Source organism: Tachypleus tridentatus, chromosome 7 (genome assembly GCF_004210375.1).
Source record: "Tachypleus tridentatus isolate NWPU-2018 chromosome 7, ASM421037v1, whole genome shotgun sequence".
Classification (NCBI taxonomy): Eukaryota; Metazoa; Arthropoda; class Merostomata; order Xiphosura; family Limulidae; genus Tachypleus; species Tachypleus tridentatus.
Window position 1 is genome coordinate 6,738,666 of NC_134831.1, and position 27,567 is coordinate 6,766,232.

The 27,567-nt window shown below is 35.1% G+C and overlaps 2 protein-coding genes across 3 annotated transcripts; both read left to right on the forward strand.

Moving 5' to 3' along the window:
- The first annotated feature begins 1,258 nt into the window (after nt 1-1,258).
- Nucleotides 1,259-27,563, forward strand: Alr (Evr1_Alr domain-containing protein Alr). 2 transcript variants are annotated; one of them, XM_076510085.1, is made up of 4 exons: nt 1,259-1,446; nt 5,232-5,431; nt 16,782-16,976; nt 25,791-27,563. In XM_076510085.1, the coding sequence occupies exons 1-3, from the start codon at nt 1,294-1,296 to the stop codon at nt 16,942-16,944; spliced, it is 516 nt and encodes a 171-aa protein (XP_076366200.1). In that variant the 5' UTR covers nt 1,259-1,293; the 3' UTR covers nt 16,945-16,976; nt 25,791-27,563. The 2 variants fall into 2 exon arrangements, with proteins under 2 accessions (XP_076366200.1, XP_076366199.1); XM_076510084.1 differs by lacking the exon at nt 25,791-27,563 and having other exon boundaries at nt 16,782-19,170.
- LOC143254922 (protein FAM200A-like) lies at nt 26,294-26,842 on the forward strand. The gene has a single exon (XM_076509833.1). The coding sequence runs from the start codon at nt 26,294-26,296 to the stop codon at nt 26,840-26,842; it is 549 nt and encodes a 182-aa protein (XP_076365948.1).
- Nucleotides 27,564-27,567: the final 4 nt, after the last annotated feature.

Sequence of the window (27,567 nt, forward strand, 5' to 3'; positions counted from 1 at the left end):
TGAAAAACTTAGAAGCACGCCTATATTAAAGATATACATTTCGGCCACTGAAAAAGCCTACATCTATGCCTAATTATGTAATTCGATTGGTAAGAACACGAGATTCACAAGAACAAACACAATTTGTAGGCCTGTGATGCAATAAAACAATTCAACAGACCAAACTGTAGGGGAGGATGTATACCCTCCATCCCCCCCAGGATCTACGCCCCTGAGTAGAATCTACACCAACATTATGAAACAAGAACCACCAGCTAGTCAGTCGCGTCGCAAACTTCTACTCTTGTATACGCTGTTTCGGACACTGTAAAATCTGACGCACGCTGATGATTATGGAAGTTGTTTTTTCTTTGGATTACTTTATATTTTCCTTGATTCCAATACTAGACTACTGGATCATTGACCCCATCCCTGTCTCCACCTTTAAATCAGTTGATTCCTTTTTTTAATATTTTCTCTTCACTCACGTCATGAAGTAAAAGTATTCTAAACACACTTCAAGAGGGGAGAATACTCCAGGGCATCGTTCTCGAACAACAGCCAAAGAGATGGTAACGACGCAAGTGAAAACTGACCTGGAGACGAAAGATTGAAGTCTTTCGAAACGTCGTATTTTTCATCTGAGCTACTTTTGTAGGTTAGTCCTCCAGGACTTTCTCTTTACGAGACATTCTCAACTAAGAAATTGTTGTCAATTTCGATTTGAATTGAAGGCTTTCCCAATCATCGGTAAAGGAATAATAACATATTTTGACTTCTTAGAAACAACGTACTTCAAGTTTATGAGTTTCTTCTTTACCAAAACATATAATTTTAGTGAAGAAAAAGAAAAATCTACAAATGGCGTTTCGACAAATTTACACCTTACTTTTATTGCTATGGAGAGCAAAATAAATAATTTCATTAGACATTATGTCATTATGGAATGTAAACTGTTTTGCTTGTTTTTTGCTTTGTTTGGAGTTCTTTACTTACCATTTATAACCTAAAACATTTTATTTTTTATTTTCTGAAACGTGTGATTTTAGTGAAGAAGAAATCTTAATTTTAATTTCCATCATGAAGCATTAACAAAATACAATTCATACATTTAAATCGTTCAAACATTTAGATTTATTCAGTAAAATCATTCAGTATTTTAAGTTGCTTTATACTAAAATTCTAATTTGTTTCAAGTTGTTTTTATAAATAGTAACTGTTTTTAGAATAATATTTAAACCTAATTTTCATGCGGCCTCTTCACACAAAACCAATGAATTATATTTTATATAATGCATCATTCGAACATTAAGCATGGAAACTTCGAGGTCTACGGTTAGTGGGCAGGATAATGTAAATAATGAAACGTTTATTGTAAAAGGTGAAAGAAAAGTTCCATGTCGAGCATGTACGGATTTTAAAACTTGGGCAAAACAACAAGGGATGAATTTTTCATCTTTTTTAGGGGTAAGTATGTAAAAATATAAACTGAAAATCATCCCTTAACTCAGAATAAGGACAGAATTGTAATGTCCAAATCAGCTTTTCTGAACATGGTTGATATCGGTGATTACTCGCTGTCTCCCTAAAAAGAACTGTTGTGAACTATTAAAATAAGATGCAAGTACAAATAAAAACAGTGCTGAGTGTTCTAAATTATAGTTACAGTAAATGCTAAGGACATCTTCAGATAATTTTCGAGCGTGCCGGTGTTTCGTTAAAGTTGGATGAAATTTAAAGTTTGGGAAGCAGGCGTAACAAGAATTGTGGCTTCTCTTTATTTCTTTAATTCATCTTTTCAAATTTTGTGCTTCTATTCCAAATATTGTTAATGTTTTTATTGTTTATAAGTTTTTCCTTAACGTTACGATTTAGTTTTACTCATTCAGATTTACACAAACGCTACTAACAGTAATAGAGCACCCAGAGTCTTTTTGTAACCAGGTTCTTGGAAGGCCATAGTTCTAGTAGAATTCTAAGTGATCGGTGATGTATCCATTTCTTCTAAAACTCCTACTTTGGTATTAATAGGTTTTGTTTCGTGGTTTTACAAGATAAGTTTTGGTGTGTTTGATATTATAAGATAGGGTATCAATTTATCTCTTATTCTTCCACTGGAATCTGCTTCATATTATGAGAGAATATTTTGATTTCTTACAGTGTGATGTGTATAGCCTAGTGTGTGCTAGCTTTTGGATCTAATGACCATTTTACTGTGAAAAAGTACAAATGGTGTTGCAAACATTTGAACTGTGTTTTATAAGAGGGGTGGTTAAATTTAATTATTTGAATAACTCAAGAGTTATTGTTGGGTATTTTTAACTAGCTGCCTTTTCTTAGTCTGTTTATAGTCCTTTCACAAATTTGTGGAACATAAGATTCTTCTATTGGCCTGAGATCTAGTGATGGTAGATGTCAGTTGATATCTATTCCATGTTGTACTGTAGAATTCTTCTGATGTCACTTTTACTAAAAATGGTTGAACATAATTGAATTTCTAAATATGTAAATGAGAAAATTTGACATAAATGCTCTGTTTTTAAGAAACTTAAGTTGATAAGTGGAATGAAGATTTATAAAGCCATGAATTTATTGAAAATGAAATTAAGAAATCTAGAAGAATTTATGAGAAAAATCTCTCTAAATATGTTGAAACTAACCACATACTTTTTTTTTAAGGTGTATTTAAGGTAAACAATAAGCTAAAATTGAGAGTGGGCACTTAATATTGATGGTAAGATTTTGTTTAAGTAGTATAAATTTTAAATATATTCTTGGTACAGTAGTGGTTAGATCATTCAGACTGTTGCAAGTAATGAATAAATAAAAATGTTTTTTTTTTCCCATAGACATTGATTATAGCTCAAAATAAATTTATTTGTATTAGAATCACTAGTTGTACTTTACTTGCACTAACCAATTCAATTTAGCCTTTATCCAAGAAAGGGTATTGACTTGTTGGGTTTAAAGAAAGGCTACTTGGATGAATTCTAGGAATGTATGGGCTGTATTACAAAACAGAAGGTGAGCTTGAGTTTTTACACATCTTCAGGATGGTAATGTGAGAACAGTCTTGAAAAACCAAAATGTTCCTACATGAGTATTTACTGGCATGATTGTTGAATTGAGAAAGTCCATGTAGTGGACATCATAAATGTATTGATGGGAAAGGACTGCAGTTGAAGTTGATGGTGTTGAAAAACTGATTTAATTAATTGATTTGGCTGTAATGAACACTTCAGAATCTTCTAAGAAATGATTGAATATTTTATCTTGCATTTCTTTTGAAGAACTAATATACCTTCTCAGATCAATCTTGGACAACTACCTCAGTTGGTCACTTATAACTTTACCTAAAATACTACTTGCTATTAACATTATTCTCTTAATAATATAATTTTGGTGTATATAAATCACGTATATCAGACCTCAACAAATATTGTAAGGAGCCATCCCAAAAAGTTAAGAGTGAGGTCCAATATAGAAAAGTTATGGAATATATTTTGAATCTGTTGTGTGATTATGGTAGAGACATACAGCCTTATATTTAAAAAGCAAAGAGTTCCTTATTAAACTTTATTATATAACATATTTTAAAGATAAACCTCAATGTATGCAATTTTTAAAATAGTATACCAAATAACTACTAACTACAACTTAGATGGATTCTTTCAATGAATAAGAGTAAAATAACACAGGCCTCTAAATTTAAACTTCATAAATACTGTTTTGGTTTTAATAATTAATTTTACATAATTCAACTACACGGTGTTTGAAAGTAATACTTTTTTATCATGTTGAGGATTTTTTTAAAGTTTGGGAAAGAAAAACTTGGATTAAATTATTATTACATTTACCACAATGAACAATTTTTATTATTATGCTTGTTAACAAAAATACAAACAGATTGAAGAAAAGTAAAGAACATTGATGTCAAACAAATATGTATCCTCATTCATCTACATCTTCTAAGAATGGACTTAATCAACCATTGTAATGATATTCACTTTCCCTGGTGTCTCTTTTACTTTTTATGTAACCTTTCCCATTATCTCCATGATGTACCTACTTCATGGTCTAACAAATTATTTTATGACTATACTAAGTGTGTCTAGTGGATGTCTTATCAGTGTTGATAGATTGTGTATGGTGCTGACATGAAATATTTCTCTATTATTAGACCAATTAATTTATTTCATCCTTAATTATATTCATATATTATACAAGTTTCATACTAATCTATTCCAGCATCCATGTATTATTAACCCTTTTACTGATGAAACTACGAGAAAGCATACTGTACAGTACAATGTACGTCGTAATGTAATCCTTTAATTTAGTTCACAATCTATCTACTGTTTGAATAAAGGTAATACTGTTGGTGTTCTGTATGAGGGTATTTTGAGTGTTCTGTATAAGAGGTTTCACAGAAAATGTAATTCTTGGGGAAATGCTACAGATGTTATCAAGTGAAAAGTAAATTGTCATGAAATGAAAATAGTGAAAAATTTACTTTACTAATAATACTGGTCTGTTGATCAAATCTAAACCATTATTTGACAAAATGTCTGTGTGTATGTCTACTTATAAGTGCCAAAATACCAAGATTATTGTCTTCAAATCTGGCATATACGATTAGGACTCCCTGTAAGTGACATGTTGATCAGCATTTGAATCTAATCTCAATATCAACCATCACATATCTCTGTCTCTTTCCACATGCATCAAATGGATATGTTGGCTAGTCTTTAACACTTGGCTCCCAAGCATATTTTGCTGATACTTTCCAGGATCTCACTAGTCATTTTACAATTACTTTTTTCTAGGAAGAGTGTATGTGTAGCTACTGTGTTCCAGCCAATAAGTGGCCCTTTAAAAAGAAGATAGAGCACAACTCACCAGTGGGTCGAGTAGAAGCCAACATGTTAATATTTTAACATGAACCTACACATCAGAGTACAACATTTTTTTGAGCTTGTCTGTATGCCAGAATGTATGTCACTCCCTCTTATAGTCTGGACTAATTACACGTGTTATAGTATCAGACTAAAATCCAATGTTTCAGTTAGGAACTTAATTGCTACAATGTATGAGAAATATGCATATATTGTGGCATTTCCTTAAATATCTTAAATGGCCGTGACATTAGTTTGTTGAGATACGTTACTTTTCTTAATGGATAATACTAGATAGTGTTTGTGTAGAATGGTATGAGTTAAAATTGGGTAAAGAACTCTTGTTTTGTTTTATAGTCATCTCGAACAATCCCAAATCATGAATGTCCTCTTGACAAGGATGAACTGGGACGCAACACATGGTCTTTTCTCCATACCATGGCAGCATACTACCCAGATAAACCAAGTTTTACAGATCAGGAAGACATGAAGAAATTTATTATGATATTCTCGAGGTTTTATCCATGTGATCACTGTGCATCTGATCTTCGAGAAAAGTAATTTTTTATAGAACTTTGATACTAAGTTACTTCTGTTGCATGAGTCTGTTTCTCATAGTTTAAAAAATTGAAATGTTTCTAAATATTAATAAAACATACTGATGTTAAAGGTTTTTTTGTGAAATATAATTCTACTTGGTGTGAAACGTTTTCTGATTAATTCAGGTTTCATTTTTATATGCAAAAACGGCTCGTTTGGGTTGAGAAAATATTTTACATAGAAGAGCGAACAACGTTTCGACCTTCTTCGGTCATCGTCAGGTTCACAAAGAAAGAGGTAACTGACCGGAAGCTGACCACATGTTTGAAAGGGGTTGTGTAACTGTGTGTCGAAATGTAGAGGGCGGTATTAGATGTTTGAATCTATAATTTTATTTATTTTATTATATTAATATAGGTATAAAGGCATTCCTTTATATTGGTTTATTTTGGGTTTAAGTTGTATAAGTAAGGCTTCTTTAATTTTGCATTTGTTTATGTTTGTTTCTTTATTTAGTATTTGAGTGTTTTCTATGGTTATGTTGTGTTTATTTGACTTGCAGTGTTCGAAAACGTGTGAAGGTGACTTTTTATGTTCTTTGAATCTGGTTTCCATTTTTCTACTTGTTTCTCCAATATAGAAGTCGTGGCAGTTATCACATTGTATTTTATAAATAATGTTGGTGTGGTGTTTGTCAGTGTAGTTTTTACATAGTATAGACCTCAGTTTTGTGCCGGGTTTTTGAATAAATTTGGTATTAACTGGAATGTCATATTTTGTTACTAATTTTTTGCCAAATGTTGGTTATTTGTTTGCTGATGTGAGGAATATATGGTATACAGCAGTATATGGTTTCGTGGTTTTTTGATTCGTGAGCTGTATTTACTTTAGTTGGTTGATTTTGCTTTCTGTGTAGGTGTGTGCTTATAATGTTTTCTACAGTTTGTGGAGGAAACTTATTGATGTTGATGAAGTATTGTTTTATTTTGTCTAATTCATCGTTAATTTTATCTGGTGAGCATAGTTTTATGGCTGTGTTTATTTGGTTTCTTGGTATGTTGAGTTTTTGTTTTGTTTCATGTGCTGAGTCCCAAGGAATGTATAGTCCAGTATGGATGATTTTTCAGTGGATTTCTGTTTTGAATTGTGTGTCAGTTCTTGTAATTTTGAGGTTAAGAAATGATATTTGATTGCTTTCTTCCTGTTCACATGTGAAGTTAATGTTGGGATGTATAGAGTTAATGTGATTGAAAAAATTAAGTATGTGTTCTGTAGATTTGAATCCTGCAACCGTGTCATCTACATATCTGTACCAGTATAGTGGTGGATGTAATGCTGTGTTAATTGCTTGTGTTTCAACTTGTGTCATAAAAATATTGGCTAGGACTGGTGATACTGGGTTGCCCATGCTTAGGCCATTTGTTTGTATATAGTTTTGGTTGTTGAACATGAAGTTTGTCTTTATCGTGGTGAATTCTATGAGGGTTGCTAACTGGTTACTGGGAATTTCTATAGTTGGGTTAGGGTCTTGGATATAGAGTTCTAAGGCTATCTTGCAGGCTTCAGTGGTTGGAACTTCTGTAAAGAGGGATATAACATCGAAACTGGCCATTAAGGCTCTATGATTAAGTTGATTTAGATTAGACTTGAAATTAAAAGAGTCTTTGATGAATGAGCTGGCTGATATTACATATTTGGAGAATGCCCATGCTATGTATTTGCCAAGATTGTAATTAAACGATTCATATGTGGACATTATTGGTCGAATGATTGAAGAAGGTCGAAACGTTGTTCGCTCTTCTATGTAAAATATTTTCTCAACCCAAACGAGCCGTTTTTGCATATAAATTTTTCAACAAGTGGGTTTCTCGACATCACTGATTATTATTTCAGGTTTCATTTGATAGGTTTTACTCATGAGAGTTAAGCCTGTATGTATGTGTGTGAATTTTTATGAAGATGTGTTAGAAAAATGCAATATTTAAATAGATATTTACAATGTCATTAAATGTGATTTGTTCTTTTCCTGGTATCTGCATATAGATTAAGATTCATAGAACTAAATTACTGCTAGAAATTTTTGGTTAGAAATTATAGGTGTTGTAATACAGTAATACATGTATCATTCTGAAGCTGTGATATGGTTATATCAGTACATTATCCAACACAATTTCTGTATCTTCACAAAATCTGGTAAGCTTTGAATAAACATTATAATTCTTTTGTGAAGAAAAAATCAGATAAAAATCACTACAGTGGGAGTGCAGATGGATCTCTCTGTGCCTCCAAAATAATCATTCTCCAAACAAATAAAGTCTTTTGACCTCCATGGTTAAAGTTGATGAATCAACTTAACACCTATCTCTGTCCCTTACATACATTCCAACAAACCCCAAGATCCACATCCTTTGGTTCCGGGCAGGCATTTCCTCGGATACATCTTCTTCTCTCACCCCAAGATGTAAAACAATCATTCGTTCACATCAGTCACTGGAATCCCTTTTCAACAGCAAAGACCTACCCAATCGGCCCAGGGCAGGATCCATGGAGGTTGATAGACCTCCCTCGAATAAGGACAGTAAGGAAAAAAGACGTTGTCATAAACAGAAGGATTCTCCATCTAGTTTGCCTACACATAAATAAAAATGACCACCCTGATATAATGGAACTGTCAAGGTTTACGCTTTAATCTGGATGACATAAAACACTGATTGCTTCCTACCATCCTGTATGTCTTTCCTTATAGGAAACATTCTGGAACCTGCCGATAGTCACCTTTCAGCAGTTTTCTTTGTACAGAAATGACAGGCTGTGTGATGGATGAGTGCATGGAGGGATGGCACTGTTGGTTGATCAGGATGTGCCCAACCTGTCTTTGCCACTTGACACACTGTTGGAGGCCATAGCTGTCCATGTTTCCTTGGGTCATACTATCACTGTTTGTTCTCTTTACCTGTTGCCCTCCACCTGTCCCCTGGAGAGACGTATGATCAATCAGACCTTGATGCTCTTGTTGAACAGTTGCCGTCTCCATTTCTAATCCTGGAGGTCTTTAATGGACATCATCCCCACTGGGGAAGTGCTGTTATTGATAGGAGGGGTTGCTCTGTAGAGCGTATGCTTTCTGATCACAATCTTTCTCTTTTCAGTACTGGTTCTTCCACTTATTTTCATGCACCTAGTCAGTCCTTTACCGCTATTGATCTCTTGATTTGCTCCCTTTCATTATTTTCCCATTTTTCATGAAGGGTTTATAATAATCCACTAGGCAGCGATCATTTTCCTATACTTTTGAGAGAGACTGGCCTTGGTCTATGCCACCCTACCTGCGTGCCCTGGTGGAAGTTGGATCAGGCAGACTGGTCCACTTTTACTGCTCTTGCAGAACTTGATCCTGCCATTGTGAATCAGCCATCAATAGACGACTGTGTGGCAGCGGTAACTGACTGTATTATACAAGCAGCTGCTCAGTGTATTCCCAAAACCTCGACACGTTTTCCATGATATCCTCGTCTATTGTGGAATCCTGCTTGGCACGGAAGGCTCAAAAACGGGCCTGGGATACTTTCTCTATATATCCCACACGTTCGAACCACAACGCTTTCCAACAGGCCTGTGCACATGCTAGGTGGGAAAGACGTCAAAGCCAGAAGGAATCTTGGATTAAGTTCACAACTAGATTATCTTCTACCACCAGTTCCAAGGTCACATGGGACAGGATTTGAAAGGTCAGTGAGCACTACAATTCTGTCCCCCCTCTCCATCTTACTCTCTGATGGCCAAGAGGTAGCTGATGTCCGGAACATTGCCGATACTCTAGGTGAAAGCTTTTGCAGGGTATCTATCACTTCTGCTTGTTCCTCCACCTTCTTGGCCATCAAGACTCGGGCAGAGCACTCACCTCTTTCCTTTCGAACTGACTGTCTTTTTTAATATAATTTTCCCTTCACACTGGTGGAACTGAAAATGGCCCTTCATCAGTCAGGTCCAATATATCTATTGGACCTGATGATGTACACTATGACATGCTGTGCTATCTCTCTTCTGCTTCTCTTGATATTCTTCTAATTGTTTTTAACAGGATCTGGCAGGAGAATGTTTTTCCTGATGCCTGGTGCCAGGCTATTATCTTATCTTTCTCTAAACCTGGGAAAGATCCCAAGATTCCTTCACACTACCGTTCAATTGCTTTGACGAGCTGTCTCTGTAAGACCTTAGAGAGGATAGTTAATGCTTGTCTTGTTTGGTTCCTTGAATCGAACAACCTCCTCTTGCCCACCCAGTGTGGGTTCTGACGACAGAATTCCACCACGGACCACCTAATTTGACTTGAAACATCAATCAGAGAAGCCTTTCTCAAATGCCAGCATCTTGTTTCAATATTCTTTGACATTGAGAAGGCTTACGACACAACATGGAGGTATGACATTTTGCGAGACCTCCATACATATGGGTTACGTGGCCATCTACCCATGTTTATTAAAAACTTTTAATGGACAGGAGATTCCAAGTTCGTGTAGGTTCGACACTTTCCCATTCTTTTGTACAGGAACTTGGAGTCCCTCAAGGCTGTGTATTGAGTGTTACACTTTTCAGTATAAAGATAAATGCCATCACTGAACAACTCCCTCTCACTGTTGCAAATGGGCTGTATGTCGACGACTTTCACATCTCATGTCAGTCATCAAACATGAGATATATTGAGCGGCAACTACAAACCGCCCTCAATTGTGTACGGAAGTGGATTATGGTGAACGGCTTTAATTTCTTTCTCTTCAAAACTGCATGCATGCACTTTTGCCGTCGACTGAGTATTCACCCTGATCCTGAACTTTATATCGGTGAAGTTTTGCTGCCAGTGGTACCGGAGACCAAGTTCTTGGGGCTTATCTTTGATCGTAAACTGACCTTTATACCACACTTAAAGCAGCTTCGGGTCAAATGCACAAGAGCACTGAACATCCTCTGTGTTCTCTCTTCTACCAGTTGGGGGGCAGATTGCTGTTCAATGTTAAAGGAATATCGTGCTCTTATTAGATCGAATCTCGATTATGGATCAATGGTCTATGGCTCTGCCAGACCCTCGGCCTTAAAGATGCTGGACCCCATTCATCACCAAGGACTTTGACTCTGCACTGGGGCTTTCCGTACCTCTCCAGTTCAAAGTATATACATTGAATCTCATGAACCTTCTCTACACCTTTGCCGTTTGCAACTATCTTTACAATATACTTGGAAACTTCATTCCTTACCAAAGCATCCCACCTGGAAATGTGTTTTCCTTCCTCGGTGGGCAGTACTTTTTCAGAACAGACGATCTGTCATTGCTCCGTTTGGCCTTCGCATCCGGGCACAATTGGATGAATTGGGTCTGTCCTTGGATAACATTGCAGATTCCACAGGTTGGCCCATCCCACCATGGCTTATTACAGCCCCCCAAATGTGACCTTTCTTTCAGTCACCTAAAAAAGGCAGATACACCAGATTGGAAGTACCGTCTTTTATTCAATGAATATCTTTCAAACAATCATTCAGTTTGCATTTATACAGATGGTTCCAAATTAGGTAATTCAGTGGGCTCTGCTATGGTTTGCTATGGGGCAGTAGTTGTGTGCAGAATCCCTTCTACAGCTTCTGTGTTCACTGCTGAACTGTATGCCATATCTCTTGCCCTAGATCATATTGCAGCTGAACAGTACTCCAACTGCACTATTTATACTGATTTGCTTAGTTCTATACTTGCCTTGGAATTGCTACACATTAGCTCGCATCCTATTCTCTCTGATATTCGAAACCAACTGGCCCATTTCTCATTAGCAGCTACTTCAATCCAGTTTTTTCTGGATACCAGGCCATGTTGGTATTCGTGGGAACGAGCTTGCAGACATGGCAGCTAAATATGTCTGCTTCAGCACCATCACTCCTATGCCTATTCCGTACATGGACTATGGTGTTGTCTTCAAGGCTCAGCTCCGTGCCAGCTGGCAGTCCACTTGGAGGGAGCAAAGTGACAACAAACTTTTTCAAATCAAACCCAAAATTGGACTTTGGCCATCTAGCTTCTGTAAAGTTCGGAAGGAGGAAGTTGTTCTCACTAGGCTACGCATTGGTCAGTTTTTTTAACTCATCATTTTCTTTTATCTGGAACTGATGCACCAATGTGTAGTTTGTGTAGCACTCAAATCACTATCAGCCACGTTTTACTTTCTTGCCATCGTTACAATTCTCAACGACGGCAATATTTTAAACATTTTTTCACAGGGTCAGTCTGTAACATTGGACAGAGTTATTGGTGATGGTGACTCTGTCCACCTTGATAATGTTTTTAATTTTTTAATGGCCATTAATCTTTTTAATCTCATTTAAGTGTTGCATATTTATTTATTACACCTTTTTTAATTGTGGTTCCTTTTTTACAGTTTTAATCTCTCTCATTCAATTTGACATTGGACAATGGCCAGAACATTAAATAACTCGACACCAGGACTGGAAAGGCCAACTTCAGGTGACTAACGCTACTGTTTGAACTATCCGTTTGAACTACTCGTTAGTCGTCCTGGCGAGTTGTTATTATACTTTTGCTGCATATCATTTCACACTTTTACTACTTTACTTTTTAGTACTGGCCATATTGACTCATAACCCGGAACCAGGACTGGAAAGACCAACTTCAGGTGACTGACGGTAGTTTTTATACTTACCTGTTAGTCTTCCTGGCGGGTTATGATCATTACCATTCTGCTACAGGTAGTTCTTTACAACTTTGTTGACTGGATGTCAACATTGGTTTTTACACCATTTTCTGTTTTAATTGCCGTTTGCTTTTATCTTCAATTACTTTTACAAATTTTACTCAATTTACTTGACTTTATCTTTTACTGGACATTTGGCTACTCATTATTACGATTTTGCGGTGTCTTTTAAAACTTTTATTCTTTACATTTTGATAATAGCTGCTATGACACATAACTGGAACCAGGACTGGAAAGGCCAACTTCAGGTGATTGACGGTGGTTCTTGAACTTACCTGTTAGTCTTCCTGGCGGGTTATGATCATTACCATTTTGCTAGAGTAAATATTTTACAACTTTGAAGACTGGATGTCACCATTGGTTTTTACACCATTTTCTGTTTTAATTGCCGTTTTGCTTTTATCTTCAATTACTTTTACAAATTTTACTCCATTTACTTGACTTTATCTTTTTACTGGACATTTGGCTACTCATTGTTACAATTTTGCTATGTATCTTTTAAAACTTCTATTCTTTTGCATTTTGATACTGGTTGCTATGACACATAACCCGGAACCAGGACTGGAAAGACCAACTTCAGGTGACTGACGGTGGTTCTTGAACTTACCTGTTAGTCTTCCTGGCGGGTTATGATCATTACCTTTTTGCTAGAGTAAATACCTTACATCTTCTTATACTCTGCCTTCTATCTTAACATTGTAGACTAGGTGTCAACATTGGTTTTATACTTTTTTGTTTTACCTTCATTTCCATTTATGTCTATTACTACATTTATTATTATTATTTTTTTTTAACATTTTTCCCGAATGTCTGGCGCAGATAGCCTCGCTGCTTTGTGCCATAAAACACTAAATCAATCAATCAGTCAACGTGGCAGTGGTAACTGACTGTATTATACAAGCAGCTGCTCAGTGTATTCCCAAAATCTCGACACGTTTTCCATGATATCCTCGTCCATGGTGGAATCCTGCTTGGCACGGAAGGCTCAAAAACGGGCCTGGGATACTTTCTCTATATATCCCACACGTTCGAACCACAACGCTTTCCAACAGGCCTGTGCACATGCTAGGTGGGAAAGACGTCAAAGCCAGAAGGAATCTTGGATTAAGTTCACAACTAGATTATCTTCTACCACCAGTTCCAAGGTCATATGGGACAGGATTTGAAAGGTCAGTGAGCACTACAATTCTGTCCCCCTCTCCATCTTACTCTCTGAGGGCCAAGAGGTAGCTGATGTCCAGAACATTGCCGATACTCTAGGTGAAAGCTTTTGCAGGGTATCTATCACTTCTGCTTGTTCCTCCACCTTCTTGGCCATCAAGACTCGGGCAGAGCGTTCACCTCTTTCCTTTCGAACTGACTGTCTTTTTTAATATAATTTTCCCTTCACACCGGTGGAACTAAAAATGGCCCTTCATCAGTCAGGCAGTACATCTATTGGACCTGATGATGTACACTGTGACATGCTGTGCTATCTCTCTTCTGCTTCTCTTGATATTCTTCTAATTGTTTTTAACCGGATCTGGCAGGAGAATGTTTTTCCTGATGCCTGGTGCCAGGCTATTATCTTATCTTTCTCTAAACCTGGGAAAGATCCCAAGATTTCTTCACACTACCGTTCAATTGCTTTGACGAGCTGTCTCTGTAAGATCTTAGAGAGGATGGTTAATGCTTGTCTTGTTTGATTCCTTGAATCGAACAACCTCCTCTTGCCCACCCAGTGTGGGTTCCAATGACAGCACTCCACCATGGACCACCTAATTAGACTTGTAATGTCAATCAGAGAAGCCTTTCTCAAATGCCAAAATCTTGTTTCAATATTCTTTGACATTGAGAAGGCTTATGACACAATATGGAGGTGTGACATTTTGCGAGACCTCCATATATATGGGTTACGTGACCATTTACCCATTTTTATTAAAAATTTTTCAATGGACAGGAGATTCCAAGTGCGTGTAGGTTCAATATTTTCCTGTTCTTTTGTACAGGAACTTGAGGTCCCTCAGGGCTGTGTTTTGAGTGTCACACTTTTCAGTATAAAGATAAATGCCATCACTGAACAACTTCCTCTCACTGTTGGAAACGGGCTCTATGTTGACGACTTTCACATCTCGTGTCAGTCGTCAAACATGAGATATATTGAGCAGCAACTACAAACTGCCCTCAATCGTGTACTGAAGTGGACTACGGTGAACGGCTTTAATTTTTCTCTCTCTAAAACCGTTTGCATGCACTTTTGCCCCAATGGGGTATCCACCCTGCCAGTGGTCCTTGAGACAAAGTTCTTGGGCTTTTGACTGTAAGCTGACCTATATACTACACTTAAAGCAGCTTACGGATCAAATGCACAAGAGCACTGAACATCCTCCATGTCCTCTCTACTGCCAGTTGGAAAGCGGATCGATGTTCTGTGTTAATGATATATCATGCTCTTATGCGTTCAAAACTCAACTATGGATCAATGGTTTACGGCTCTGCCAGACCCTCGGCCTTAAAGATGCTGGACCCCATTCATCATCAAGGACTTTGACTCTGCACTTTCCCAGTTCAGAGCTTATACATTGAGTCTCATAAACCTTCTTTGCACCTCTGCCGTTTGCAGCTGTCTTTACTGTATGCTTCAGAACTTCATTCCTTACCAAAGCATCTTACCTGGGGTTGTGTTTTCCTTCCTTGGTGGGCCATACTTTTTCAGAACAAACAGTCTGACATTGCTTCTTTTAGCCTTTGTATCCAGGCGCAGTTTGATGAATTAGGTCTGTCCTTGGATAACATTGCTGTATCCCCTGGTGAGTCCATCCCACCATGGCTTCTTACAGTCCCCATATGTGACTTCTCTTTAAGTCATTTGAGAAAAGCAGACACTCCTGATTGGAAATACTGTCTGCTATTTGCTGAACATCTTTCGAACCATCCTTCCATTCCTATTTATACAGATGTTTCAAAATCAGGTGACTGTGTGGGCTCTGCCATGGTTTGTTGTGGTTTGGTGGTTGCATGCAGAATCCCCTCTACATCTTCTGTGTTCATTGCTGAACTGTATGCCATATCTCTTGCCCTGGATCACATAGAAGCTAAGCAGCACTTAAACTGTGCTATTTATATTGACTCACTCAGTTCTATACTAGCCCTGGAATTGCTTCACGTTGGCTCACACCCTGTTCTCACAGATATTCAAAACCAACTGGCCCATTTCACTAACATCTACTTCTATTCAGTTTTTCTAGATACCAGGCCTCATTGGTATTTGTGAGAATGAGGTTGGCGACACCACAGCTAAGTCTATTTGCTCTGGCACTATCACTGCTGTGCCTGTCCTATACATGGACTATGGTCCTGTATTCAAGGCTCAGCTCCGTGCCAGCTGGCAGTCAACTTGAAGTGAGTAATGCGAAAACAAGCTTTTCCAACTAAACCCCTCTATTGGACTTTAGCTGTCTTGCTATTGTAAGGATTGGAAAGAGGAAGTTCTAACTAGACTACACATTGTCACAGTTTTTTTACTTTTATCTGGGACTGATGCACCACTGTAACACTCAGGTCACAATAAGCCACAATTTATTTTCTTGTCGTCGTTACAACTCTCATTGACGGCACCATTTTAAACATGTTCTGTCCCAAGGTTTATCCATAATGTTAGACAGTGTTATTAGTGATGTTGACACTGTCCACTTTGATAATGTTTTTAGTTTTTCAAAGGCCATTAATCTTTTTAATGTCATTTAAGTTTTTTTTTAATTTATACATTAAATCTTTTTTAATGTGGCTCCTTTTTAAAAATCACTGTTCATTTAGTTTGATTTGAAATTAGAAACTGACCATAACATTAAATAACTCAAACCCAGGACTGGAAAGGCCAGCTTCAAGTGACTAATGCTGCTGTTTGAACTACCCATTAGTCATCCTGGTGAGTTATTATTACAGTTTTGTTACAAGTCTTTTAAAACCTTTTTATTACTTTCCTTTTTGACAATTGCTATAACATCAAATTACTCATAACCAGGACTGGAAAGGCCAACTTCAGGTGATTGATGGTGGTTTTTTATACTTACCTCTTAGTCTTCCTGGCGAGTTATGATAATTACAGTTATGCTACAGAAAGTCGTCTACAACTTGTATTACTGTAGTTGTAGACTAGATGTAAACATTGGTTTTATGCGGTTTATGTTTGTTTTTTAAACTTTGTTTTGTTTTACCTTAATTTCCTTTTATGAATTTTACTGTATTTACCTTTAACTTTTAACCGGATGTTTGGCACAGATAGCCCAGCTGCTTTGTGCCGTGAAACACTAAATCAACCAACCACTGGAATTACATGTTTATTTTTCTAAGGACTATTTTGTGTGTAATCATAATACAGTGCAAAATTTTACTGTTTTACACAAGTTTTGAAAATATTTCAGTAATATCTTTCTTAATTTTAAATTTTATATATGTTTTTAAGATTTAATAAATCAACCTTTTAACATTGTGTCAACTAAAACTGATGTATGGAACTGGAAAGTGTCTTGATTATGTAAAAATCTGTTTTCACTAGCTGTATTATTAGTATTCTCAGTTTAAGACTCAGAAACAATGTAAAGATATAATTATATGCTCTGTTTATTCTCGTTAGTTTGAAGACCAACCAACCAAACACCCAGAACAAGTATCACTTGAGTCAGTGGTTATGTGAGCTGCACAATAGCATAAATAAGAAACTAGGCAAACCTGTGTTTGACTGCAGTAAGGTTCAGGAGAGATGGCTACATGGATGGAGGGATGGATCGTGTGGATGATGCTTTGAGTTTTGTTTTCAACATAGAAAAAAGTGTTTGGTTCTTTAATTCATTTTTGTTCTTTAAACTTTACATTAATTTAAATTGTGTAAATTTCTATAACTCTTTCATTTGTTATTTCCAGACTGCTGAAAGTCAGTTACACAAGTCTCAAAACTCTAGTTTCTTGACCAAACTTCTCCAAGTATTAATGATGGTGCACAAGAATTTTGAAATTACGTGTAATTAGACAATCAAGTTCAGAATTGTGTAGACAGATGACATATAACCAATAAAATTATTTACATTTATAATAAAAGTTGCACCTTGCTAAGTAATTAGATAACTTCTTTGATGAATAATGTATACAAATTTATTAGAATATATTAATCACTTCATTGCTGTTGTAAGTGGCTGAAGTAGAGTTCTGTTTAATAATTTCTTAAATTCATATATTTTTTTAATGACTTGTCTGAAACAAATTTTGTTTGTATTATAGACCTATATCACATATTTCTTGTGTAGATTGTGTTATTAACATAAGAATACAACAAACTGATAATTTTGTTACAAGAGTGTAATTGTTCACTTTTGGTTTTAACAGAAGTTTGCAGAATATATTATTAAGCTCTGCCCGAAAAGTAACCAACAGTAGATAAGTTCAAGGCATATAAACAACAGAAGATAAAAGCTACAGGCAAACAAGATTGGCTCTTTGTGATAAATAATATTCAATTAGTTATCTCCTTATATAATAAAATGTAATTTTTTTAGTTGTACTAATATCTCTTCCTCTAATAAAGTACTAATTACACCTTCCTTTTATATGTGATTGGTTACTTCTTGTATTTTGTGTGAAGGTTTGTGGTGTATATTTTAATCAGTAACACATGTATGTCTGTATAAGAATATTCAAATCAGTTTGTTACTTTGTGTCAGTAATTCAAGAATGGTTATTTTTAATGATTCTTTTAATTCCTATATTGTAAACACAGTATCGACATGTGGCTCAAGTGGGCCTTGCAACTGTGTTGTTTTTTTAACCTATATGATACTATATATTATTCCCCACATTTTTAGGTCATAATGCATTATAAGAGTGACAGTTAATTCTTCAGTGTGTGTGTGTGTGTGTGTGTATTTATATATGATCAGCTGAAGGGTGTTGCTGGCTGACTGCCTTCCTACAGGTCAGTAGTTCAAAATCAGGGATGGCAGCAGATAATATCACTAAAAGGAAATACAAATAATTTGTATTGATTCAAATACATGTGTTAGTTGTTGAGCTGGCCATTATGTATTAGTCACTAATTGATAAACTGACAGCCCTGTTTTCATTGACATTTGATTAGTCATTCAATACAGTGTTTTTTTTAAACTATGGCATATATAAGCAAAGCCAAAAATCTGGTGACACTGTTCAACCAATTGTCTTTCTTTAAATGGACAGTTCCATGGTAGGTGCTACCTGTCAGTTGTTTCCCTCTAGTCAACAGTTAAAAATTAGCAAATGTAATGGTAGCTTTGTTGCAATAAAGACGGGACAAACAAATTTGCTGGTAATGTTTCAATTACTTGAATTGTTGGAATAATTAAAAATAGTAATAATCAGAAACCCTAATTAGAATGAGTTGATTTTTTGTGTAACAATTAAGTTAATTGGAATTTTGAGTAGTAAACTGTTATAATAATAAAAAAAATAATTTTGATTGATTAAATTATAATTTTAGTTCATTTTATATGGCACTAACTGATATCACTGCTCCTTCATAACCAGTTACATCAATTAATCTGTTAGATATCCAGCAGCAAATTAATTTGTATAACAATATCTGGAGTAGTTTAGTGAATATTTGCTATTGTTTGACACAAAACTTCTATGTTAATATCAGAAGTGTAGGTAAACAGTTGAGGTTATCATGGAACTTGGAAAGCTACATAGAATTTAAATTTACATCTACATTTATACAGGTGGACTTTTAATGTAATGCATAGGAAATTCCTTTTCAAAGAGTTATCCCAAGTATACTTATTGTAAACTTTTAACTTAAGGCTAAATCTATATATTTGTTTTATTATTTTGCTGTTGTGTATTTGTGTGCATCACATTTATTACATTACAATGACCTTGAGATAAACATAATTCAAATCCTTTTTTAGGGTTAAGTATGTATTCTTTAACACTCGTATTTGTTTCACTTTCTGTGTGCAGTTACATGTGTTACCTTTGAAAGTAAATATTTGTTGCTACTTGATTGTTTATTATAGCATTTTGTGAATATTTTTCAGTCAGATTATTGAAGCTGAACTAGTAGTTAATGGCCACAAAGTAAATTGGAATATTATGTTGCTCCTATAGCCACATGTTCTTGGATGCTAATTTTGAAAGTCATTGTGGTTATTGTTTAATTAGTGACCTCAAGTGGTGGAAATGTTTTACAGAATATGTACAATTGAACGTTAAATCCTTTAACGTAGAACTTAAAATATTTTTGTGTTTTATTAAATTCATAGAGAGTGTGGCATCTTGTGATAATATTAGGCCTAACATAAGTCACAATTGCCATGAGATCTAATTTATAGATGTGTACAACATCATGTGGTTTTTGTTTCAACTGTTCTTTCTGAGATTTTTGGTTTTTGCAGATGATGTTAATATCATTTTAGTCAGATGTACTTTTAGTTTGGTGATGACATGATGCAGATTAAGTTTTCTTTTTTTTAATACCAGTCATGTTTTTGTTTTGTAGTGTTACAGTATCAGTTGTATTACATACTGAGTCTGTCATATCAACTTGAAACTAACCATATTATTCAGTTTAGAAACAGTTATGATCACACTTGGTGAAGAAATGTGTTTAACAGAGAAATTGCTGTATTAGTAACTTTTATTTTTATGTGTGCTTACATTTACATGATTTCACTGACTGAAAAGAGTAACCTTTTTGTACAGGTGAGGGTTAGAGTACACATGCTATGATCTTTTATAAAATACAATTCAACATGGTGTTAAGTATTTCTTCTAAGAGTATCTACAGTCATTTTAACCAAAATTCCTGATTTAGCAACAATTTAAAGTAGATTGAGGTAAACATGAGGAACAATATACAAGGATACTGAAAAAATGGACATGAAATTTGGAGTTTCTCGTGATTACACAAGTGTATGATGGACAAAATGATTTTTATTCTTTGTGTGTACGTCACCTTGAACTCCACCGTATCAAAGTCTTAGTCGGACTAGTTGTCAGTTTACAAATGTGAGTTACTAACACAATAAACATTTTATTGATATGTTTTGTGTATTTATACGGTAATGTTGGAACGATAGTTGACATTCCTTGTTCACCATGGGACCAGTACTTCTGAAGTGTTTATTGTTGTTATTCCTTAATATTTATACTGTTGTTGTGATTGCACTTTAATATTCATTTTCTGATGTATCATTTTGGGTTTTTTTTTATTATTATTATAACAATTACTTCCATGTCCACTGTGATATCTTCTTTCACATTTTACTATTTGCCCGTAATATTTCTGTAATGATTAAGATCTTACAAGGCTGACTGTACACCATCTGTAAAACAATTTGTGTATTCTGAAGTAATATTTCTTAGATCTTATATTTTGGGTCATCACTTCAACATTATATACAATAATAGTTTTGTTATATATATAAAGTCTGTGGAAAGTACTTTATTTTTCCATTCAGTTGCACTCTAATGTTGAGAGGTACTTCCAGTTAACCTTGTGATAACTGTGTAGGTATTACTTAGTTTCTCCTTTGTGATTAAACTGGGAGTTCTTTTATCACATTTGTATGTGAACCTTTACATCTGCTCAGTTTGACACATCAACATACACTGTCACGATGCACCTTTTCAATGTATTTATACTTCAAAGACACAAACACTTAGGTAAAACATTTTGACGTTTAGTTGAAACAGTGAAGTGTTAATTGAGAAAAACAGCATCTGAGTATGTTGTATTTCAGAACTGTTCTATTTAAATAAGTTGTCAAATTGTGCAAGATTAAGTCAGCCACGTTAAAGTGATTGTTCAACACAACTGAGATGTAGTGGTGGTTCTATATGTATATTTATAAACTTTCAGAAGATCATTTGGTAAGATGTATTCCATTGAAGATTTGTCACATGTTAATAATTAGTCTACTCTTATTAGTTTTATAGAGTTCATTTATTATTCAATAAAAGTTTCAACTAAATCCTTGTTTAAAAGGTCCAGTCATCAAACATGTTCACTCTCCCTGCATGACCATTATAATGCAGGACAGTTGATCTCACTATTTATTGATAAAGTCTTAATAACGGGTTGTGTTGCCTGTCTGTGTTCCCTCTATTATATTGTTTTAAAATTAGGTGTAGATAGAATTAGAGTAGCCTTACACAAAATCCAGAATTAAAAACTATTTTCCAATGGTAATTTCTGGCAGGGTTCTATATTAATACTGTTTCAGAACCTTTTCCATTGGTAATTTGTGTATTAGTGTTTAATCAGGGCAAGATATGATTTGGCAGTTAAAAATGGGCAGACTCTGATTCAATAGGTTCATTGCCCATTGCCACAAAAGTATATTCTGCAATTTGGTGCTAAGAATACAAAATAAGTGATTATCAAATTCTGCTATTTAATCAGAAGATAGTTCCAGAGTAATGCTAGTCTATTGGTCCAAAATTAAGGACAGATATTTCTTCTCAAAGAAACATTTTGTACTGATAATGACTATGAAGGTTTTGTATTTTCAACACAATACGAATTATGACCATTAGTTCTGAATTGCTCCTTATCCCCAAACCTCCACTGGTTATGTTTGTAAGTTTTGATATAGTAGTTACATCACACATTTCTTGGCATTTTTATATTACTACTCATTTAAGAAACTTCTCTAAAGGTAGTGAACATGGTTTAATTATGAGTATACTTTAGCAGGTTCATGGCTAACAGCTCATTGTGTTGAAAAATGTGCCCACACTTTGGGTCTATTTATATCAGTAATCATTAGAACCTAGTACTTGTCAAAAAGATAAGGCCAAGAGTTAGCAGTAGTTTGATCAGCTGCCCTCTCTTACTGGTTTATCAGTTCAAGTATTTATCAGAAAGATAAGGCCAAGAGTTAGCAGTGGCTGGACCTGTTGCCCTCTTTCTCTCTGGTTTATCAGTTTAAGTATTTATCAAAAAGATAAGGCCAAGAGTTGGAACTTACCCATTAGGCATCCTGGCGAGTTATGATAATTAGAATTATGCTACAGAAAGTTCTTTACAATTTATATTACTGTAGTTTCTCTCATACTGCTGTAGACTAGATATAAAAATTGTATTTAATGCTATTGATATTTTTAATTTAAAAATTAAACTTTTTGTTTCACTTTAATTCCTTTTTACGAATTTCAATAATTTTACTTTAACTTTTTACCAGAAGTTTGGCGCAGATAGCCTAGTTGCTTTGCGCCATAAAACGCCAAACCAACCAGCCAAGAGTTGGCGGTAGTTTGACCATCTGCCTTCTCTTTCTTTGGTTTATCAGTTCATGATTAGGGTTAGGCTTTTCAGAAACAAATTGCCCGATAGTCATGGATTCTGTAGTGCGGGTTATTTCAACTCTGCTCCTGACATTGTGGTATAGTTACTCTCAGTCATCCCATTTGGTCAAAAAGTTTGGTACACGTTTAATTGTTGTTGTTTTTTCACAAGAACATCGATCATACAATTATATTGTTACTTTGATACGTAGAATGAAACATTGTTTAAGCTTCAATCTTCCCTTTGAGAACTGGTTACTTCTAAGGTTTATCATACATTTCAGAATGATGGATCTCCCAACTGTACAATAATCTATCGCTTCAATCCACTTGCTTTGCAGCTTAAACTATTTCCTTTTGTAGCTTACAAAATACCTCGAAATTTAAAATGTTTACTTAAGAAATGTGGCTTTCCAGTTACCCGGTATATTTTTGTACCTTATAGTAAGTACATTTTCAAACCAGTGATTATATAGGGTGTTATTGGACTGCGTTTTAAGTACTTTGTTGGATCTATTATTTAGCTGGTGTGTTTGGAATACCTGTTATGTTTTACTTGTATAGATGGGTTTAATTTACTTCTATGGCTCGTAGATGTGAGAAATTGTATGAGAAACTGGTTTGTTTTTTTGTACTTAAACATAATGAGTATTCACTCCAACAGATGGCGCTAAATGATTTCACGCGTGGTAGTACTTTGGTATAGAAGTTCAATTTTGAGTTTTTCAGTCAAACTATATTATAAACGGTTTTCGACTAATTAGATGAATTTTAAGAAATTATTTAGACTATATAAATGGAAAATCGACATTGAAAAATGTTTTTTCTCAAATAAGTATTAAAAGCATGCATCATGAAAGTGTAATTGTACAGATTTCGGTTTTGAAAGACTTGATGTTTTGAACGCTGGAAAACAGTATTTTTGTTCCACTTAAAATACTGCCTATGTCACAGTTATATGGTGTTATTTTCATTTGATGTTTTAGCACAATAAAGAACTCCGTATGCTACCCTCTAGTCGTAAATCTGAAGAATTATAACGCAAAATATATGGTTTCGATACACTCAGTGGCCACATTACAAGTAGACAAATGTGGAGCTTTGCATTTAAAAACAAAAACTGAACGATCCTTATATTCCAAACTTTACCATAACTGTTTCAGGAAGTTTAAAAAGTAGCATTCTTTAATTAAACAGTTATTCGAGTTAAATACCGAAGACCTTTGTTGTCTGATGTTGTGTTTGTCTTTAATGGTGAAAGAAGTAGCATGTTATTCAGCAATGTTACATTTTGTTCTTACTCATAACTAACAGAAATCGTAATTAGTCGTGTCTCTGTTTTTCTATTTCTGACCTAAATGTTTCATATCTTTGCTCCTCTGGTCATATATGATGAAACTCACTGTTCAGTTGGAGATGATGGATGTGACACCAAGATCGAAGAGCACAAGAATTAAAGGGCAGAATGACCATTTAGTGACCAAAAGTGACAGGGTAGGATAAGATACTATAATAACATGGAACCTAGTAGTGCTTCCAATGATCAGTCATTAGTTTGATGCATCGTTTTATAGAACGTACTGTACATTCTCCTTGTGGGTTAGACATGACCTAAGAGTTAGCTTAACTGTGAATCCTAGAATCCATAGTTCGTGCCCCACTGCCACAAACAAAATCTGTGGTGTGCATTATTCATTTACAGTAACCTAAGAGTTGATGGTGGTGGTTGATAATGTTGATTATAGTAATTCAAGAATTGTTGATGTTGATTACAGTGACCCAAAAGTTTTTGGTTATGGTGGATGATTTTGGTTATAGTAACCCAAAAGCTGTTAGGGTGGTGGATGATTTTGTTTATAGTAACCCAAGAGTTGTTGATGGATGATTTTGATTATGATAACCCAAGTGCTCTTAGTGGTGGTGGAAGTTGTTGAAGGTCTTCCCTTTAATGTATTGCATTAATATTAGGGACATCTGGCGCAGATAACCCTTGTGTAGTTAGCGTGAATACACCAAGAAACAATAAGAATTTTTTTCCGTGTTCAGTTCTGTTCCTCAGTTGTAACAATTAGTAATGTAAATGTACATTGTAATCCACCATAGATGAACTGTATACATTGTTACACTTTCGTCTTATGTTGTTTTTGACCTTAATATTACAAACAGTTATGCATTAAGCACATTTTTCTAAGCTTCTGGAGTGATATAAAGAGCGTGCATAAGGATTGCCCGAGTTTATGGGCTTAACGTAAGATGACAGATGAATCTAAATACTGTTTTCAAGAGAAGTGTTTGTTTCGTCGTCACTGTAGCTGAGAGTGGTGAGTCGGTATGCGACAAACGTGCTTATTTGAAATTCTAATATATCAAGCAGGTAAATCACTCTAATTTGTAGTTGTATTTATTGATAGTCGATGAGTAGCAATGGCTATAAAGTATATTATTGATTTGATACCTTCTATACATATAGCAGAATATACTGTCAGTTTCTGTGCAGCGAGGTAGTAAATTATGCGTACATCCAGATGCAGTTCGTATCCAATAATAGTTGTATGCGTATTTGTGGAGGAAATACCCATGAAATAGATTAGAATTCTTCAACTAACGGATCAGTACAAATATGTTAAGCGTCGCAAATTTTGTTTTCTTAAGTTTAAAATAATATTCTATACACTTCACTTTTATTGTAACACTATTTAAGTGAAGTGTCGTGAAAATATGTAATTTTGTTACTTATTCAGCATCAATAGCAGAGTATCTTTATATTACCCTGTAGAGAAGTGATGGTGAACCAATGACACGCGAAAAATGGCTAACCCTGATAAATAAATACAATGATTATCATTATTACCAAATACAGCAGCGAAAGATTTTTTTTTTCAACCCGGAAGCAGTGAGAAATGTTCACAGGAGACGTCTGACGCCCTCTTGGCGCCAGCTTTGCGGGAACATGTTACATCGAATGACACGTTTTGAATTCCTCGCAGACCCAGTGTACACATCAGTATTTGGGTAAAAATAGAAATATACTGTTGGTATTGGCTTACTCTGCTTATATTTTTCTTCTGTTGTTCGTGAGTGAATACTGGATATTTAGTGATAATAACGATAAATATGTATTTAGTTTTTGCAATAAATATATGAATTACATTGCTAAAATTGTTATTTGGCGTGGCATGCGTATAGTTTTGATCAATTAGTTAATTACATATTTCTTTTTATATCAATGACAAATTTTCACCTGCTGTTATGTTACGGTAAGTTAAATTATCGTATTTAAGTCAGTTGATGATAATTTTTTTAAAAATTGTATATTTACTCCTTTTAGCTTGTCAGAATGTCAGCTCAACCAGCAAAGAAACTAAAACATTCAAGTGGAAGGAGCAGCAGAAGAGATCTTCAAGAATCGTGGACCGAAAGATTTATCGTGACAAGGCTGATAAAGCATTATGTATCTTATGTTCTGAAACAGTGGTGTGCAGGACTTTCTCTGTAAAGTGGCATTATGATACTGTTCATAAATGGTTTTGTGATGAGAGTGAGCAAGAAAAAAAGGAACACATTTCTCGAGAAGTCAGCAACAACAACATGCAGTCAAATATTTTAATGAAATTTGTTTCAGGTAGTTCCAACTTGGTTGCTGCTAGTTTTGATATTTCAAACATTACTGCTCAACATGGAAAACCACTTAGTGATGGGGTGTATATTAAAGAATCATGTCTAGAATGTGATCCTTTCCTTTTTGACGGTTTTCCGGAAAAAGAAAAGAATTATTTAGCGCCTTAAGGAATTGCCAGTGAACAGAAACACAGTAAAAGATAGAATATTAAGATGGAAACAAACAGCAGAATAGCTAACAAAGATATTGGTTCATATAAATTATTTTTCATTTGTCTTGGTGAGAGCACTGGTGTTACATCATCAGCTAAGCTAGCCATTATTGCTCGATTATGTAGAGGTGATGAAATATGTGAAGAACTGGTTAACTTGGTAACGTTACCTAAACATACCACAGGCGTTGAAATATGTAAGGCACTAGTAAACAAATTATCCAGTCGACAGGTTGACCTTTCAAAAATATTTTCCGTGACAACTGATGGTGCACTCAGCATGACTGGTAAAGAAGCAGGTTTTGTAAATCTGTTTGCAAAATATGTTAGACACCCACTGCTAGGCTTTCGTTGTATTATACACAAGGAAGTTTTGCATGCAAAGACCGGTCTTAAGGAGCTTAAAAAAGTGATGGAAATTGTAACCAAAGTAGTTAATTTTACTTCTATGCCTGCTTACAAAAAAAAGACAATTTCAGAATTTATTGAGAGAGGCGAATTCGCTGTACACAGAACTACTTATGTACGACAGTGTCCGTTGGCTAAGTAGAGGTTCTGTCCTTAAACGATTTGTTGAGTGTTTCATGAAATTCGTCTCTTTTTGACGAATGAAAAATTTTCTTGTCAAGAATTATATAATGTTGTGTGGATTTGCAGACTGGTGGTTTTTTTTTGGTTTTTTTACACATATCTCCTCACATTTAAATGACTTGAACACTAAATTGTAGGAATCTGGTAAAACACCTGATGTTATGTTTGATAACATAAAAACTTTTGAACTCAAACTGAAAATTTTTAAAATGATGTTTATGATGGAACTTTTAGTTATTTCTCAAACCTAAAACACTCGACCCGTAATCCGAGGGTCTCGGGTTCGAATCCCCGTCACACCAAACATGCTCGCCCTTTTAGCCATAGGGGCATTACAATGTGACGGTCAATACAACTATTCGTTGGTAAAAAGAGTAGCCCAAGAGTTGGTGGTGATGACTAGCTGCCTTCCCTCTAGTCTTAGACTGTTAAGTTAGGGACGGCTAGTGCAGATACCTCTCGTGTAGCTTTGCGCGAAATTTAAAACAAACAAACAAACAAAAAAAAAACAAGCAACAAAAACCAAACCCATGTTAACGGAAAGCATAAATTATATGTTCTATTAAAATATTAACTAAAATTATATATTCAACCGAAAGCGGACAGTATGAATGTGAATTCAGTTGTAAGAACAAACAAAACTGTTTGAATAAGTCAATATTTATCGTAGTTTGTCTGTATAGT